At 44.6% G+C, this 19,839-nt stretch overlaps 1 protein-coding gene across 1 annotated transcript in view; it reads left to right on the top strand.

The window, feature by feature from the left end:
- Positions 1–19,839, top strand: part of Dock1 (dedicator of cytokinesis 1) — a 514,332-nt gene that overhangs the window by 443,033 nt on the left and 51,460 nt on the right. The window contains exons 36-38 of the mRNA XM_059265078.1: positions 6,302–6,342; positions 8,012–8,102; positions 11,781–11,900. Coding sequence (XP_059121061.1) covers positions 6,302–6,342; positions 8,012–8,102; positions 11,781–11,900 — 252 coding nt within the window. The remainder of the gene's footprint in view (positions 1–6,301; positions 6,343–8,011; positions 8,103–11,780; positions 11,901–19,839) is intronic.

The following is a 19,839-nucleotide window of genomic DNA, read 5'->3' as shown; positions in this document are numbered from 1 at the left end:
GTTTCAGTGTGCCGCCCCAGAAAATGAAAGCAAACACATACAGACAAGAAGCCATGTGAGCAGAGAGCATCAGTTAGAGTGGTGAAGACAGTCCCCAGAACTCCAGGAATCTCTAGACACTGGAAGAGTCAAGGACTGAGTCTCCCCGAGAGCCTTCACAGGAATGGCTGGCCTACTGACACCTTGACTTCAGAACCCCGTGACTATGAGGATTGTGTCCTTCGGAGCCACCCCGCTAATGGTCATTGGTTAGAGCACCACAGGACAGCACAGGTGGAAGGTGGCTGGGTGAATTTGGTCATCGTTGACCTTGGTGTTGCTGCTTTTCCTGCAATGTAGTTAGGTCTATGGACACCCTTCCTGGTGCACTCCCTTCTGAAGTTGTATCCGGGAAGAACTTGAGGCCCAGTGCACTTTTAGGGAGCTTGGTGACACACAAGCTCAAATCCAAGGAGTGGCTCGCCAACGTCCTGCCTCTCTCTGTGGATGTGCCTCCCAGTCCTGCTTCAGAGCCCTCGGATTCTTTATGCACTCCTACCCTCCTCAGGAACCATAATGGCTGACTCCTGGCCATGGAGGGCTCTTCTCCGTTTCTCTCGGCTGTCTCTAGGCAGAAATGCAAGACAAGGCTATTCCTATCTGCCTAACTTTCTCCACTGCTCTCTCCAGTCACTGGCCTCCTGAGTTCAGGCCATGACCTAGTCATTGAGAAGCATGCACACACTTAGCCCTCACTTCTGTATCTGCCATTTATGTGACTTGCAAGTCTTCTAGGGTCACTGGAATGAACTTTCATGCCAGGAAGAATGTGGTACAGCATTCATTCTTCCAAAGGGGTTGGAGAGATGGCCCAGTGAGTAATGGCACTTGCTGTATAAGCCTGAGACCCTGAGTTTGTATCCCAGTACCACTCAAAAGTCGGGCAGAGTGGCGTATGTGCTCATAGCTGCAGCACTGTGAGGGGCAGAGACAGGAGGATTGCTGGGGCTTGCTGACCATCAGCCAACAGATCTCCAGAGAGGCCCTATCTCACTGGGATAGGGTGGAGAACAGCAAACCTGACTTCCTCCTGTGGCCTCTGAATACGTGCATAGGTGTACGCACAGACACACACACACACACACACACACACACACACACACACACCACATACATTAAGAAAAATCAGAAGGGGCTGGAGAGATACTTGGTGGTTAAGAGTGACTATTGCTCTTGCAGAGGACCAGAGTTCAGTTCTCAGCACCCATATTGGACACTTCAGAACCTCCTGTAACTCCGGCACTAGGGAATCCAGTGTCCTCTTCTGGCGTCTGCAGATACTCGTGCATGGACAGAGACATACATACTTTCATATAAATAAATAATAAAGTAAATCTTAGAGCAAGCAAGGAAGGAAGAAAAGCCCTAGGGATATTTGAATAAACAAGATCGGCAGAAGGGACTTCCCTTAACATCAGTGTCGTCTCTGTCTTGCCATGAGGGACATCTCCTGAGAGTGCCTGTGCAATCGCAGCCCCGGTATGCTGTCTGAGCAAGCTGTTAAGGCCGATGACAAACATTTCTGATAAGGAGAGTTTCCCTTCCATAAACATGGGGACCTGTTGTGTCTGTCAGTTGTGGAAAGAGCTTGGGAATCATCACTCTCTTCGCAGCAAGGAAAAAGGAACAAAGTGGAAGACTAGCAGTTCTTCTAACCCCCATCTCCCTAGGCAAGCAAGTGCTCCTGTGGGTGCAGAGGCAGGGAGATCCCCTGTCACAGCTGTCGGAGCTGAAATCCAGGAGTAGAAACTGTGGCTGGATGTCACATTCCTTTCAACCTGAAATAGCCATACTCAAAAAGAACACAGTTTAAGTGACAGAGAAGCCATCAGAGCCAGACATGGACACGACAGAGGTTTTATAGCTCCTGGCCCAGACAACTCTGGGGACTGAGGAGACTGGGGGTGCTGAGGAGCTGAGCTGCAGCCCCAGAATTCACACTGAAAAAGCTGGGTGTGGTGGCACATGCTTGTAATCCCAGCCCTGGCAGATGGAGCTCAAGAGCCAGACCAGTAAGAGATACTTGGTGCTTCAAAAGTGGGAGGGGCAAGATGTTCATCAGGTGCCTGTTGCTACATCTGACAACCCGTGTCCAGTCCTCAGGACCCATATAATGGAAGTTATCCCATCAAGTTATCCCATCACCTCCACATATGTGCCGTGGTAGATGAGTGTGCCATTGTACACATACACACATGTGTATATTCTCACACATGTATACATGATAAATAAATAATATTTTAAAAAGATGGCCAATATCTACAGAACAGTATCTGAGGTTGTCCTCTGGATTCTACATGTGCATGCACAGGTGTGCACATACATATGAACTCAGGCATACAAGCACATACAGAAAGATTAAAAACAACTGGGAACGCTAATGACAAAAGTGGCAATGTGCAAGAGCAGATGGATGAGGTGTGCAGAACATCCAAGAATCAGAAAGAAATTCTGGAACCTGAAGCACTTCCACACAATGAAATACCCCTTGGATAGCTCATCAATAACTGGGACATGACCAGGGAAGAATTTAGTGAACTTGAAAGTCCAAGTAGATGTTACACCCTTAAAGAAAACTGCCTGGCTCGCCCTCTTCCAGCAGCTGTCAATTGCCAGCAGCTCCGCAGCTAGGGGAAAGAGTTCAAGCCCACCTCCTCTCTCCAGGCTGGGGTTGGGTCTGGGTAGAGTTTGTGCAAGCCTTGTGCATGCTGTCACAATTGCTGAGAGTTTATGTGTGCAACTGCCCTTTTATTTCCAGAAAACATTGGTTTTGTTTTTTGGTTTTTTTTTTTTGTTTTTTTGTTTTTTTGTGGTCTTCCATTACCTCTGATCCTGGAGGAGTTTGGTGCCTACAAATCAACCATACTCTGGTGGATGGCCACCCGTCCAGGAGTAGCTGGGCAATACAAATAACCTGGTGGGTTTAAAACAATTTTAGACACGAAGTTGGGAATGTAGGGAGAGTGGATCTGGGAGGAGTTGGGGGGGTGGCTGGAGGGGGTGGTGGTGAGTATAATCAAAGTTCATTGTATGTAATTCTCAACCGAAAAAAAAAAGGAAGTACAGTTAAAAGTTTTTCAAAAAGAAATTTAACTAGGTTAATAGGTCTGCACATGGCTCCTACATGTGTGATGTCTGTCCCTGAGATCTGTCCATCTGGCTCTTTATGTTCATGTAGATTGAATGCTAAGATGGCCTTTGCCTGTAGACACAGGAAAGCAGCTGGCCCTGGTTTGAGCATTTTTGTGCGTTCTAACCTCTGCCCTAAGCGATGAGCCTTCCTGACATGAAGTACGGACTGGAGTTTTCCTGTGGGAAAAACATGGAGACCTTTTCAAAATCGTTTCCTACTCTGGGTGTGTTTGTAGCGTGCGTGCATGCGTGCGTGCGTGCGTGCGTGCGTGCGTGCGCACTGTGATCCTTAAGAGGGCCTGTGAGACTGCTTAGCATCTGGAAGGAAGAAGTATTAATAGATTCATTAGGCTTCCAACTTGGGTGACTAAGATTTCAGTGTGTTTTTAAGCAAGATCTCTGCTCAGGGGGACATGAAACCTGGTAGAGAGATGGCACCATGCTGAACTTGGGTTCTTATCACCAGCAGCCACAGTTGGGAAACAGGCTTTTGGAATGACATCTGCAGCCGTGTTTCTGATGTTGACGTGTATTTGTCCTTTATTGGGAGACTCACTCAGTGCCCACCTACTGTGGCTGTAGTCAGCTCTGGCTCATGCCGAGAGCCATCCAGAATTCCCGAGGTGATCTCACATTATTAACTTCTTCACCTGGAAGCAGTTTGTGTCGTTGCCTGAAAAGTGAAACATTAGTCTTTCCCCATGCCCAGGGGTGATGGGATGGGTCCTGCCCTGTTTGGACATGTCCATGTGGAATGTAAATGTGGGAGAATAAGGAAAAGAAACTAGACTATTACAGATGAGAATCCTATCTCTAGGGGCTGAAGAGATGGCTGAGCAGCTAAGAGCACATTCCACTATTGTACAAACTCATATACTAAACGCACACATACACAGACTAAAAACAAAAATAAATAATAATTTAACAATTCCTATCTCTAAACATTCATTGCCAAGCTCATATATAGGAATATATGACCTATAACTATATAATATTACATATATATTACTACATACTTACTATATATTCAGCTCTAGAGGGGTTTTGAAGTCCAAAGAGGATAGCAAACCAGCCAGGGCAGAAGATAAAAGGCAGCCCATGTCTGAGAGGCGGGTGAGGGTCAGAGGATAAAGGAGAATCCATGAGTGAGCAAAATAGTAGGAGGGAATTGAAAACACGGGCACAAAAGAGGCTGCTGTGACATCATAACTTTTGAATGCCTGTGAGTGAGAAGGAAGCGCTGTGCTCGCTCTGAATCTTTTGTTAGGTCTTTGACTTGTAGCCGAAAATATCCTCATTACTGCGTGCGTCATAGGAACCAAAGCTCGTTCCAATGTCAGGTGCTGCACCAGGTAAAACCGGTTCTTTGGACCATGGCCCTCTTTGCTGCTGTCTACATACTCCTTTCTTTCCAAAGAGATTGTACCTTGGAAACAGTGTCCTTTTTGACCTATGAAATTAAATCATCTTATTGAGTCACTGTGTTCCTTTATAATGTTGATGCTTGAAGTATCATTCTCAGATGCTAAATTTCATGCAGAGGATGCTGTCTAGGTCCCATCCCTTACTAAGGAGTTATTACCAGATGATAGCTGGTGGGGGAGGGAGAATCATTCCTTTTTTGTTTTGTTTTGCTTTTGAGGCAGGTTTTCTCTGTGTAGCCCTGGCTGTCCTGGAACTTACTCTGTAGACCAGGCTGGCCTTGACTCAGATCCACCTGCCTCTGCTTCCTGAGTGCTGGGATTACAGGTGTGCACCATCACTGCCTGGCTGGGAAAATCATTCTTTAAAAATAACAAATCTATAGGTTTAAAAGAAAAAGAATGAATATGTGGCCACTAGTCTAGTTCATATGCTCCAATAGATGGGCCCTCACCCATGTATATGTGACAGTATGAATTAGATTTAATGCGTTATCTAAAACGAGAATAAGAAGGCATAAAGTTAAGAGGGGGGCATTTGGGAAGGAGTTAAAGGGGAAAATAGTCATTGGATGTGATCATGTTTCATTGTATGCATATATGAAATTCACCAGATAAATGAAAAAAACTAATACAGATAAGAAATGCATCCTTACAGGCCCTGTGAGTTGACTCTGTACCTTTGTAGTGTCCAGTGAATGATGTCATGTATATAAAGTCCACATGAAGAAGAAATGTTACCAGGAGGAAAGAGTAAGACAGAGTTTCACTGTGTCGCCTAGACTAGTCTGAGATTCTCTATATAGCCCTTGCTGGCCCAAACTCATGATTCTTCTGCCTCAGCCTCCCAAGTGCTGGCATTATACATGTGTACTGCCATGCTCACCAGAAGTGTGATTTTGGTATAAACATTGAATTAGATGATATTTTGCAGTAATGTGTAGAAATAGCCCTCTTACTGGAATTCACAAACCAACTTTTCCCCACCAGGGTTGTGTACAAAGGGCTTCCTTCCTTCTTCCTCCTTCCTTCACTCCTTCCTTCCTTTCTTTTTTAAGTGAATCCCTATTGTTCTCACTGTGGTTTGGAAGGTCTGTCTCTCTAAAACAATGGATTTTCTCTAGGAAATATGGGTTGATGGTGGGGAAGGTGGGTTCTGCTTCAACACTGCTCAGGGTAGGTGGCAGTGCTATGTAATTAACATATCTTTACCTTTAAATAGATGTAGCTAGAGGTTTGGGACATGTGAAGACAAGAATGTCCCCATGCTTCTGTACCTCTCACAAATGGTGATCCCAGAGTACTGACATCATCGATGATGCCTTTCCTTACTCCCAATTTTTGGATTGTTTATTTAAATGAGACTACAATGATTAAGAGATCTTCTTTTCAGCTAGAACTTTGTTTTTACTGCAGAAGGGTGACTTTCAAATGACACATATGGATTTAGTCCTCAAGTGTCGCAAGCATCTGAGAGGTGGTCATTACGAAAGCAAAAGTCAGGAATACTGTGAGGTGCTCAGAGCTCCGGTAAATTGAGAGCTCTACTCTGCATAGACTTGGTCCACTGGATGTGCCAATCATAACTGAACCATGGATTCACAATATGGGACCATTTTGATGAGTTATTTTAATTTTTGCTTTGTTGTTTTCTGTATTGTGTTACATAATAGAGTTTTTTAAAACAATGCCATGGCTTAATTTTTCAGAATTTCTACAAAGAAATTGAAAGAGAAGAGATGTACATAAGGTACGTGTGAGTCACTCTGGTGGTACCCTCTGCATTGTGATCACTGTGAGATATATATAAGGTAGGCGTGTGCCATATTGGCTGGCATCCTCTATGTGTGCCACACTGGCCAGCATCCTGTGTGTGTGTGTTGTAATCACTGTGAGATGTAGATAAGGGATGTATGGGCTGTGCTGGCTGGAACCCTCTGTGTGCATTGCAGTCCTTTGTGAGATGTGTATAAGGTACACATGTGCCACACTGGCCAGCATCCTGTGTGTGTGGTAGGCCACACCCTTTCTGTGCATATTGTCATTACTGTGTGTCAAATCATGTGAATTAGTGGTTTGTACCTTGAAGAGTCTTCTGTAGAAAATCATGGTGACTTTGAGATGGAATCTGGTGGAGCCTCAGATGTGCTCTCAGCCCTTATATAGGGTGTCCATACCTACGTAAAGTTTGGGCCAAGAGGGGCAACATTTAGCCAGCTGGGAAGCCAAACTCCATGGTTATTTAAGGTTTTCATGCTTGTTGATCAACAAATGTAGCCGTTCTGGAAAAAAATTTAAAAAATATATTACAAAACTTAAAGTTTCCTAGCAATCATGTGATCAAATGAGAAATATAAAGTTTCCGAAAGTAGACAATCTAATTCTGCAGTCCACTCTTACTTTAACTAGTACCTTATTCCCACATGCCTGTCTTTTTCGCACAGAAAAGAAAAATGTTTTGTGTGGCCAGCTGGGTTTGATTCTTTCTTTGGTTTTAAGATATAGTGAGGACGTAGACCATTGGTAGAGCTTGGGGAAGACCTGGATTTGATCCCCAGCATCACTGGGAGATCAAAGCACTTTCTTAGAGTGGTGCACTGTATTTCATGTCCCTTTTCAGATTCTGTGGTCACTGTCAGCAAGGTGATGGACCGCTTTAGAGAACAAGGTTAGCCTTGCATCTACGTGACAGAAAGCTTGACTGTTTGTTAGCTACACAGAGTGTACTTGTGTGGGTTTTTTTTTTTTTTTTTTTTTAGCTCTTATCTTTTTTTTTCCTTTTAAAACATACCGTATGAATATAATAAACTTAGGAAAACAACCAGCCTCTTTGATCCAAAATGTGTCTGGCTTTATAGTAAAGAGCATCCCTTTCTTCCCACAGCACAGACATTCCTTTTGATCGCATTTGCTGTCATCATGGGTTTTTTGTTTTTGTTTTTTTATCTTGTGGATTTGGATCTTTATGGATTTGTGTGTGTGTGTGCATTTTGACTCAAGAGAAATGCAGTCTAGATCTCATTTCAAACGTTTGAGGAATAAAACTGGAAAAGATGAAAGAAATAAGGAACCTTGAAATAAAATTCTTACTTTTATATAGTATATACATTTTTTTCCTACAAAGACAACTTAATATTATATATTTGTATATGCGTATGCCAATATATACTTTTATTTATATATGTTTGGTATGTGTGTGTGTGTGTGTGTGTGTAGTATTATTATTATTATTATTACATTTATTTCTGTCAGTTCTTTTAGTGATTTCTGCACCAACAGTTTTCAAGGCATTGTGAATTATGAACATAGTAAAGAAAGCATAGCCATGAGTTACTGTTGAATGTTGAATTGAGCACCCGCTGTCCTCCACACAAATGACCTTGTGACGCTCTAAGAATGTAGCCTTATTTCATCACCAGGTACTTATACAAGCTCTGTGACCTGCACAAGGAGTGTGATAACTACACAGAAGCGGCTTACACCTTGCTTCTCCACGCAAAGCTTCTGAAGGTAATAAAAACCACAGGACATGTCTGTGAAGCTCTTCTTATACATCCTGAGTTGATTCCGAACTTTCCTTTTCCATGACAAATTTTAGTAAACCGCTGGCATGAGATTTTTATGGATATTGGCTACAGTCAGTGACATAAACAAAGAATATTCAAGAAGTGCTCTGATTACAGAGTCGGCCCAGCTGAAAGCCGATTTAACAAGGTGTCGAGTTTTGCAAACCTTCAGTGGGCTGTGAAGCAACAGTGAGTCAGATATTGTACAGCTCCGTACTTGTGCTGACAGGACTGAGTAAGGATGGCAAACAGTATCAATAAGAAGCAATGGCCCTGGTAGAGCAGCCGGGAAGAAGGATAAGTCATCCTCCTCCTCACACTGGCAGAGGGAGGAAGCAGATCGACATTTCCGGAGAGCGGGCCACGCTGAGAGTTTCTGTGTTGGCTGGCTGAGTGTCTAAGGAGTGTTGCTAATGATCAGTAGCATGAGAACTTTCAACTTTAGATGATTCCTTTATTACTCAACTCGCTCTAAGGCATTGGCCTTTTGCTTGTGCTGATGTGTCTGTGTTCTCTCCCATGGCCAATTCCAGAATAGTTAATAATACTGTGTAGATCCTCATAAAATGACTAAAATAGGTGGGAGCACAGATGGTTGGGTGGATTAGTAAGTAGACAGATTGATGGATGTGGGGAAGAAAGTGGAAAAAGAAAGGGATAGATGCATGGATGGCTGGATGTTGGATGGATGGATGGATGGATGGATGGATGGATGGATGGATGGATGGATGGGTTGATGGACAGACTGACAGATGGATGGACGGATGGATGGATGGATGGATGGATGGATGGACAGATGGATGGATGAATGGATAGACAGATGGATAGATGGATGGATGAAAGCTATGAGGATGCATGGGTAGATGGTAGTAGATGTGGATAAACAGGTGAATTGATGGAGAAGCTGCTATGCAACTTCAAGTTTTATGTTTGAGAATCTCAGCCAGTCTTTTGATTATCTTTCTCATGACATGCTTATAAAAAGATCAGAAATTCCTGCACTAAACAAGAACCATTAGAGTGCTTAGTTAAGGAATCTTGTTTCCAAATCTAGGCTAGCCCCTGCCCCTCCAACACCAGAAGTAGAGAGATAGGCCCACAAGAGAAAATTACATTTAAATGTGCACTAGGAGATGCCTGTTGGGTCATGGGAGTCAAGGAGGATAGTGTTACAGATTAAACCCCAGACAGACTCCTTCAGCCTCTGTCCTCATACACACACACACACACACACACACACACACACACACACACACACACACGTATGTGGATCTGCAGCGTTTGCCTGAGATGAGCAGAGTCCTGGCAGGCAGAAGGCAAAGAGCTGGCTTCCTCTGGCTCCCCCTCCATAATCCTGGAGGTTGGGTGCCTAAGGACACCTCCCGTCTTGTGGCCATCTAAAGCTCTCCCAAGGAATAACATTTCTGAAGATAGAGATTTCGGGGAATGCCTCTGGAAGCAGCCATTTCCTTTTGTAAAGTCCAATGTCTGTATTTATTAGAAATCCAAATGTCAGTAACAGGGTATTTTTGCAAAATGTGAAGATCTTGTTGTTCACACCAGGGAAATGAAAACGGCATGATAGACTGCTCACACTCTTAGAACACAAACTTTGCAAGTCTGAATGAATGTAAAACATATATATATATATATATATATATATATATATATATATATATATATATATATATATATATATATATATGCATAAGCATACCATTTGCTTAATCTTTGGATATATTGAGGACAGATGGGTTTGTCACAGGCCGTGTGATAACTTGTTCCACAGCCTCGATCAATAGGCTCAATTGCATTCTCTCTTCCACTGGGCTCCAAATTTGCCAATTAGGTGGTAAATGCAACATGATCTGCCTCCATATTTTTAAACTATTACATTTTGTGATTTTTTTCCCCAAATATGTTTGATATTGTTATCAATGTGAATTCATGCTGGTTATTCAACTTACTAAACAAGACAGTCTGTATTGTTGTATCTGTTAACTAAGAGGTTCTTAAATGTAGTCCTCTTCTTTTTAACTATATATATTTTTTTTTACCAAAACTAAGGATGACTAAAAGCATGAGTGTTTAGCTTAGCAGTGAATTTATTCATTTGCAAACTGAAGTGGGAAGTGCAGGGGACTTCCCCATCACTATTCAATACGTTGCTTTTATGATCCGAAATCATTGAAATAAGCCTGAACCTTCTGGTTCTTACTAGATACATGTCAGAATCGCCAGAATTTTACATTTACATCCACGAGTCTACTTCCAACACAGCCAACTGTGACCCAAGTCAGATTATAGAGTTTCCCATTTTGCTTGCAGGTGTGATCTGCAGGTCCACTGTTAATCTGAGCATCTTGTGGACCATAGAAAGGTCTTTCTGCTCCTAATAAGTCCTTCAGGTATACAGAGTTGAGCTTGAGGTAGCCCAGGGCTTTGGAAAGGATGTTTGCCAGAAATAAGCATCCATTAGTGTGTCGCTGCCTTCACTGAGGCCTCATTCCCATTTTACCATGCCAGTTCATTTGGCCCCTTCATCCTCTGTCACAGCATCACCCAGGCCCCCACTCCTTGCCCTGCTCCCCTTGATTGCCGTGCTCCTAACAAGTGCCATCACGCCTGGTCCCATGGTTTAACTCTAGCAGAGTTCACTGGGACATCCCACCCACATTTGTTTGGAAACTATGACTTGGGAGTCAGTTGCTTCTTTGTAATACCTTCTCTGTCCTATCTTAATGCAAGGTCACACTGCACCTTGCAGGTCCACCTGAGAAGCCCATTCCAACTGTACCCTCCTCTGAGCCTCTCAGGCCACCCCATGCAAAGTCACACCTCCTACCCTCAGGTGTCTATGGAATCTTCTTCAGGGTTATTATGTTTCATGACACACTTGTGTGATAACAGTCTTTGGTTGGCTCCTGTGGGTGAGGCTCCTTTCCCATCTTTGACCCATGGAAGGACCTCAAGAAGTAGTTGCTCATTGTTACTGAAGCCCTTAACAACCATGTTGGTTAGTTAAGCTCATATTGAGAAGTTCACATGGTTTGCCTGTCAAATAGCCTTAGCCTCCACTCTGGTACCTCGTCAATTCACACAAAAACTGGCCAGCACTTCCACAATTTCTGATGAAGCCTGTGCTAGGCAGCAATGGTACCCACAGCTGGTGGTGAAGAGATACCTCTACCTCCCTACAGATCTTGGTAGCCTATGGAGTTCCTTTCTGGATGACCTGTGATCCACACACAGTGTCTGTTAAGCTTTTGAGTGACTTCTGACCAAGGAGAAAAAGCTCTAGTTTTCCACTGAAGACAGTCACCAAGCACCTGCTTATACTATACCCCCAACTACTATGAAGCTGCATACAAACTTGGGAGCCCATGCTTTGCACGGGTCTTCTACTGGACATATCTGGCTCTGCCTTCCCATCTGTCCTTCCTGGGCCCTCCAGAGGCAGGTTGCACCCCTGGCATTCCCAGGCCCTGGCAGTCTAATGACAGCAGCCCTGGGTCTCTGGAATCACGGTCTCATACACATACTCAATGCCTGCCTTGGTGCTCAGTGGTATTATTGAACATGCCCCTGTCTCAGCATTGTTTGTTCCTCATTTTTGCCTCAGTGGTCAGAGGACGTGTGTGCAGCCCACCTCACTCAGCGGGACGGGTTCCAGGCGACAACACAAGGACAGCTGAAAGAGCAGCTCTACCAAGAAATCATCCACTACTTTGACAAAGGCAAGGTAAGACACACGCCGTCCCTCGGTCTCTTTTTTGCACGTGCCCCCTACAGCACCGGAAGCGCCATTCTTAACACACGATGTTTGAAGAACCAGAGATGTGTTACATACTGTGTGCAGAAGTATTTTATGCATGTTCCTCCAGCTTGTACTTATGAGAAATCTTTCTATTTAAAAAAAAAAAATCAATAGCTCTTTTAGATCCTCTGTGGATAGTAAGGCCTGAAGACATCCGACTATTTTAATAGCTCCTACTTGGGAGAGTGGCTTGGACATATCTGGGTGCTTGGAGCTGGTGTATGCCTTTGGAATCTTGCATTTTTTCTGTGATCACTGAAAAATTAACCCTGTGATGAGACAGGCTTTGTTCCACCTTGGCAGTTTGTAGATTAATTGGCTTAAGCAAAATGATATATTCAAGTGACTTCTGCTAAGGGAAAGCTGCCGTTATTTTCATCAGCGTTATACAGTCGTATATTTTGTCCCTGTCCTTATGGCCAGATGTATAGTAGTTATATAAGGACTCGTCACTCTGGCTTAAAAAATTCATAAAACCAAGATGACTTCCAAGCTCCTTCTGGGATTCCACTGAAGTTTTCAGTCATATCAACGCTGTTCTGTGTCACTCCAGCAGGATCCCAAGAGGAACTGGTGTTTTGTTTCCTACGACTGTCTTGAGAGAACACTTTGAACAGTATAAACAGATCGCCTTTCAATGCCTGGAGCGTTAGCCTGGAATCCGGGTGCATGTGAGCCCATGCTCTCTCTGAAGGCCTCCTAGGACTACACGCTTTATGCCTGCGGCTTATGGCAGGCATGGTGGGCAGTTGTCGGTACTTGATGCCTTGCTGACCCATCACCCTGTTGTCTGTGTCCTCCTCATGCTCACAGTGTGTCTGTGTCTACATTCCTTCTCCTGTGAGGACACCAGGCACTGGCCTGGCAGGGTGCCCACCCTGCTCCAGAGAGCTGAACTATGTCTGAAACGCCTATTTCCATATGAAGCGCTCACTCACAGATACCAGGGCTTAGGACTGCAAGTGTCTTTCTAGAATGCATTTCTACCCACAGCAGCACCTCTATTGCACAGAAGGACACTGCCCCTTTGTCGTCCTTCACAGGAACCAAACCCTATTAAAAGTGATCATTTAGTAGACTCTTTGTGAACACAAGCTCAGGATTCTCTCTGTATCTGAAGTAATAGTATGTCTTCTTTTTGCATGGTATGTGTATGTGTGTTGCTGAGAATTGAACCTAGGGCCTCATACATGCTAAATAAGTGCTTTGCCACGAAAGTACATGTCTATTCCTTCTGTTAACCTTTTTATTTCAAAATACCTTCTCACTAAGTTTCCCAGGCTGAATTTGAACTTGTGACCCTCCTGCTTCAGTGTTCTGAGCAACTAGGATGACAGACCTATGTCGCCTATCATTCATAACACCAGGAAAAGGCCAAATTCCCCACTCAGGCCACTTGGAAGGTGGCTTGGCCCTGTGGTAGAACAGAATATAGAGATGGGAAGTTTTCACCAGTGGGCCTCGACTCATCTCCCTTTACTTGACTAAGGGGACTTTGTTTCCTTGCAAATTGCTAGAGAAACACAGTGGATTCAGCCTGAACCTGTGGCTTTGTGTTGTACCAGGGTGCAATGAGGCCTGGATAGAGAGCCAAGGCAGGAGGCCCAAGGATTCCAAGGGTCCACCAAATCTGAGGCGCACGTGCCTCTATGGGTAGTCATAATCAAGCTCTCTGTGAGCAGCACAGCTTTGGAGGGCCTTAAAGCCTACAGTTTCTCTGACTTTATCTTCCTCTCTTCCACCGTCCACCTTACTCTATGTTCTAGCCTTGCTGGAGTCTGGAGTACACCAGCCTCCCTGCTCTGCCCAATAGCTATCTATTGCCCACCCCACAGCTCTTTCCTTTCCAGCTCAGCCTAAGTGTCACCTCTTCCTCACCCTTAAGCCACCTTCGGTCTTCCTTTGGAATACTTGTTTTAATTTGCTCCAAGAGGTTTACATGCCTGCTTCTGTAGTGACCCACCAAAGAGGCTATGAACAGTAGAAACAGAAACCTCACTTGTTCGTTCCCCAGCAAGCCTAATGCCCAGAACAGTGGCTGCTTCTGTAGTGACCCACCAAAGAGGCTGTGAGCAGTAGAAACAGAAACCTCGCTTGTTCGTTCCCCAGCAAGCCTGATGCCCAGAACAGTGGCTGCCTCGTGCTGGGTGGAGACTAGCTGACCAAACAAATGGATTCTCAGCAGTTATCAGCGCTTCCTGCCATGGGAATTGCTCGTTTTCAATAGGACCATTGGCCTTCAGCAATGAGAGACACAAGAAGGGGAGTCTTTTGTTTGGTGTTGTTTGTTTGTTTTGTTTTGTTTTGATGAAAGATAACCTGGTAACTTTTTCTATACAACAATAGTTCATCTAAAAAAAAGAAAAAAAAAAAACCAAAATCACATAAAGGGGCAAAAAAGAATGCAATCAGTTTAGAACGTTGGTATCCAACTGCAATCTGCAAGGACATCTGCTATCATGAGTGAGAACCAGTGTCACTAGAAATCTGTGGCTGAGTCTGAGCTTCCCATAATGCACAGGGTGTCCCCAACACAGAGAACATCCAGCCCAGAATGTCAATAGCACTGAGGTTCAAAAGCCCAGTTTAAAAAAACAAACAAACAAAATTAAAGAATCCATGTGACAAACTAGTATAGACAAGAAAGGAAAGCTTCTAGAAGGACTGTCCTCAGATGTCCCTACGTTGTGGAAACAGAAAGAAGACCGTGGTGATGTATTCCATTGGCTGACCTTGAGTCAGAGTGAGCTTGGAAGGGCTGTGTTCCCAGCTGCCATTCCAGTTGTATTGATAAAACAAGAAGATTGGAAAGCTACTTCTGAGTGCCTGTGACATTTCCACCAGAATGTTAAAAAGGAACCAAGCCGCCCATCCACATGAAACTACACAATGCAGGTGCTGGAGAGAACTCCAGAGCGTAGGGCGAGAAGTGCCTGGGTAATTCGCTGGCAGCAAAGGGTTCATCCTCACAATCAGCAAGCAGGATGTGTTCTAGGAAGTCATTATCTTTTATGTAGGCTGGAATGGACCATGAATATTCTAGAGTTTTGATCTGGAACTTTCCAGAGCTCCCAACAACACTGGTCCACTTCTGCTCAGACTATGTGGCCATCCCCCTGCACTAAGCCCAGGAAGGCTGAGAGTCTTTCTGATCAGGGGGATGTAGCCAAGGATGGAGTAAGAGGGGGAGTTTCCCTGAACTGCTTCTGCTCTTCTCATCTGCTGAGGCAAATCACACGGCCATACAGACCTTCCATGGCTGGGCAAGTGCCTAGGGGGACAGGACAGCATGAGGGGAGCCTGCTCCCACCATGCACCACAGCACTTGATCAGGAAGATGAGTTCTAGGTAAGTGTGCTAATGGCACGTAAAGCAGTTAATATCTCTCTCTCTCTCTCTCTCTCTCTCTCTCTCTCTCTCTCTCTCTCTCTCTCCACACACATATATATATATATATGTGTGTGGTTGCACTTACCCATGTTGAGCATATGTAGAAGCCCTCAGGGATGTTCTCCTCTATTACTGTCCACCTAATTTCTTTTGAGATGGAGTATCTCAATGAATATGGAGCTCCATAATTTGCTAGACTTGGTAGTGAGGAAGGCCCTGGAGTCTACCTGTCTCTGTCTCCCCAGTATGAGGGTTACAGATGCAAACCACAACTCCTAACTTTTTAGGTGGGTGTTAGGGGTCCAAACACAGGTCTCTGTGCTTGTTCACCCATTAAGCCATCTCACCAGCCCTAGAACTGTTCATCTGGACTTTGTCCAAGAGACACAGATGTTCTAAAAAAAGTGCCCATGCCTGTTAGCTAATGATATGACTCCTCACAGCTGGAGATAGGGACAAGAGCTGCTTCTATCTAAGAGAACTTGGCTCTGGTGTTCATCTGGCCTCTCCTTGGTTGAGTATCTTTCTTCCATTTGAGGGATCTTGGAAGGCAGGACTACATAGGAAAAGTGCTGCAGAATGGGTCCCAGTGTCCTGTGAGGGCAGGGATTGGGGGAGGTCACAGTAGAGATGCTGACAATTTGACACACTATTCAAGATTTTGACTCACTTTCCTTTGGGAAACAGGTCTGAGCTATAGATGGGAACACATGGTAGTCATTTAGAACAGACATTCTTCATGCCTGTTGTCCTGATTGCTTTTGTTGTGTTGTTGTTTTATTTTCGTCATGTTTTCGTCAACTTGACACAGGTTAGAGTCATCTGAAAAGAGGGCACCTTCCTTGAGAAAACGTCTCCATAAGATTGGGCTGAAGGCAAACCTGTGGGGAATTTTTCTTGATTGATGATTGATAGGGAAGGGCCTAGCCCACTGTGGGGGGGCCGTCCCTGGGCAGGTGGTCCTGGGCTGTATGAAAAAGCAAACTGAGCAAGCCATGAAGAGCAAGCCAGTAAGCAGCACTCCTCCATGGCCTCTACTTCAGTTCCTGCCTCCAGGTCTCTGCCCTGACTTCCCTGGATGATGGACTGCAAACCATAGGGTGAAATGAAACCTTCCTTCCCATGTTGCTCTTGGACAGGGTGTTTATCACAGTGACAGAGAGTAACTAGGGCACCTTTCCTAAAAGAATTGGAATAAGACAAGCGGCCAAGGTCATTGCTGAGGACTAAGGATTTTGATGTTTATGAGGACCAGAGACACACCTGTCCTCCCTTCACCCTGAACTTAAGTTGTAAAATAGTCCCAGTTGGATCACAGGTGATAGTCAGCCTGTGATGTATCCATTGGGAACATGAAGGAGGGTCGTGGTCAAGAAGAGGCCCCTCAGAGAAGGTTGGCACCAACAAGAGGAAACAACTTGCAAACGTTGAGTTGGGCAGGACTCTGTGCTGTCTGGGACGGAGTCACAGGCCACGTTTGGGCCACAGGGCCTTTCAGTGCAGCCAGTCAAGCTGGGGTATGTCAGCAGTATACAGTTCACATTGTAGCTCTAGGACTTACTTTGTATGTGTACATACGTGCACATATGTGCCATGTGTGTAAAGGTCAAAGGTCAGCCTAGATATTGTTCCTCATAGGAGGCAGTCCATCATGTTTTTTGAAACAGTGTCTCTCACTAAACTAGAAGTTACCAGTTTGACTAGACTGGCTACCCAGGAAGCACCTGTCTCAACTTCCCCAGGCCTAGGATTACATGTACACAGCACCACATCCAGTTTTGTTGGTTGTGGGGCTCATGTGAGTTCATGAGGATCTAACTCAGGTCCTCATGCTTTTGTGTCAGGTACTTTACCAAATAATCCATCCCCCCAGCCCCTAAAAATCTATAAATAAAATAAGTATTCTTATAGGTTAGAGTGTATCCTCCCAAAATCTGTATGTGAAAACTGTTCCTGGGAGCTTAGAATGTGAGTGGACTAGAAACAGTGTCTTCTAAGTGCTAACTAAGGCAAATTGAGATCATTAGGATAGATGCTAGTCCAGTCTGTTTGCCATCCTCATCAAAACAGAAGACTGGAACTCCGCATCCATAGAAGGACAACCATGTGAAGACACAGATGGAAGGAAGCCTTGGTCTTGGACTTCGAGTCCCTAGTACTATGAGAAAATGAATTTTTATTGCTCCAAGCATGTAGCCACAAACCAGGGCTCTGTTACAGTAGGCTTGGCACATAAGTATGAATGTCAAGTATTTCATTAATTTTTTTAGATTTATTATAATTTTTTATATTCACTACTCATTGAATGGTATTTTAAGTATACAAGATATTACTAAAATTAATTTCATGTTTTCTAATGTCAAAAGTAGAACAGTTAAGATCACATACATAGCCATAGAACACCTCCATCCAGTCCTGATGAGAAACCAAAGTTTGCTGCATGTCCTTTAGGGCCATGGCAAGCAGTCAGAACCACATGTGTGCCTATCCGTATGTATTTTCTACACTTTAGAGTGCTTGAAAAGCTGGAAACTGTCCTAAAGAATTGTAAAATCGCGCAGGCTGGAGAGATGGCTCAGTGTTTAAGAGCACTGGCTGCTCTTCCTGAGCACCTGGGTTCAATTCCCAGCACCCACATGACAGTTCACAACTGTCTATAACTCCAGTTCCAGAGGATCTGATACCCTCATACAGACATACATGCAAGCAAAACACCAATGCACATAAGATAAGAATAAATAAATCGTTAAAAAAACATAAAAATAATAATTAGAAAATGGGATGGACTTGCTGGTGCATGCCTGTTGTCTCAGTAGTTGGTAGGTGGGGGCTGGAGAATCCAGAGCTTGAGTTCTGAGCTACACAGGAAGACCATGTGTCAAGAAGATGGAGGAGGAGACTAAAGACATAAACTATAAAATTTATGTCAGAAAGGTATAAAAAGAAAACATAGCATGCATCAAAATGAGAGGATTTTCTTCTCTTGTACCCCAATATCTGTCATTATGAAACAGCTGTCTTCAGTATTAGAGAATTTGGGGGGTTGAGTGAGCTGGGGTACTCACTGAACCTGCAGAACAAGGACAAGACAGAGGCTAAGGAAAAAGGAGAGGCTGATGCAGGCCACTGTGACAGTGACTAGCCAAGAAACTCAGCCCCGGGGCTGGGGAGATGGTGTGGGTGGTGAGATGTTTGCACACCACCCCGACGACCCGAGTTCCATCCCCAGCATGCAGGTAAAAAGCATGGAGCAATTACAGAGCTATAATCTCAGCACTGGGGAAGAGAGTCCAGGAGGACCCCCTGGGCTTCCTGGCAGGCCAGTCCAGCAAAATGGGAAAGCTCCAGGTTCAATGAGAGACCCTATCTCAAAAACAAAAAAAAAGGTGGAGAGCCATAGGAAGATTCCTGACACTGGGCTCTGGCCTCCACACACACATATGTGCCCATGTGCTTTCACACACATGGAATGCTATGTTATTTTGTTGAATGTGTTGGCATTTCCTGGAACGGCGCTGTTTTATTATTTGGATTGAGAATTGTTCCCTTCCATGGTATATTTGCCTGTGCTTACCAGAGTCCATCATGATCAGTTGTCATTTCCTGGACTTGTAAGGACTGGTTGCACTGTCTCCTGGAGAGCTGCATTCTTGTCTTCAGGGGATAAGAGGCTCCTGTCACCAGCCACCCACTGACTGCTCTTAATTCCTGCCTCCATGTTCTACCAGGTTCTGCCTTGGGCACTGGACTAGTTTCTTTGCTCCCTGCTCTGAATGAACACCTAACAGATGGCCACTTAAGAGAGGAAGGACTTATTTTGTATTACAGCTTAAGAAAGACTACAGTCCAACATGGTAGGGAAGGCTCAGCAGCAGCATAAAGTGGCTGGTCATGCTACATCTCCTAGACCCAAAGACAGGAAGCAGAAGGAAGACAGGAAGTGAATCTAAGCTAGCAAGCTTCAAGGCCCACACTCAGTGACTCACTTCCTCAAGTGCTTCATAAAACAGCGCCACCATCTGGAGGCCACTTGAGCCTACGGGGGTCTGTATTAGTCAGGGCCCTCTAGACGAACAGAACCAATAGCATGAACATATACTAGTAGGGGGCTTACTAGATTGGCTTCAGAGTGTGTTCAGAGTAGTCCAGCCATGCCATTCTCATACCAGAGAAGCTGAGAGGCCAGTAGTTGCTTGGCAGATGAGGCTGGATACCTGAAGAGCCACTAATCTTCAGTTCACATTAGAAGCCCAGAGAAGCTGGTTCCAATATCAGGGAAGGAATCAGCAGCAGCAGCAGCAGCAGCAGCAGCAGCAGCAGCAGCAGCAGCAGCAGCAGCAGGGTAGATGAGCTCACCAGTGAGACTGAAGATCAATGGAGGAAAAAAGGCAGTGCTTGCTTTCTTCCCTGTGTTTTTCCGGTCTGACACCTTAGGTTGGGGCTTCCCACACCAGTGAAGGCAGTCCCTCACAGA

This window comes from Peromyscus eremicus, chromosome 1, assembly GCF_949786415.1.
Source record: "Peromyscus eremicus chromosome 1, PerEre_H2_v1, whole genome shotgun sequence".
Lineage (NCBI taxonomy): Eukaryota > Metazoa > Chordata > Mammalia > Rodentia > Cricetidae > Peromyscus > Peromyscus eremicus.
This window is presented reverse-complemented; position numbering and strand designations above follow the sequence as displayed.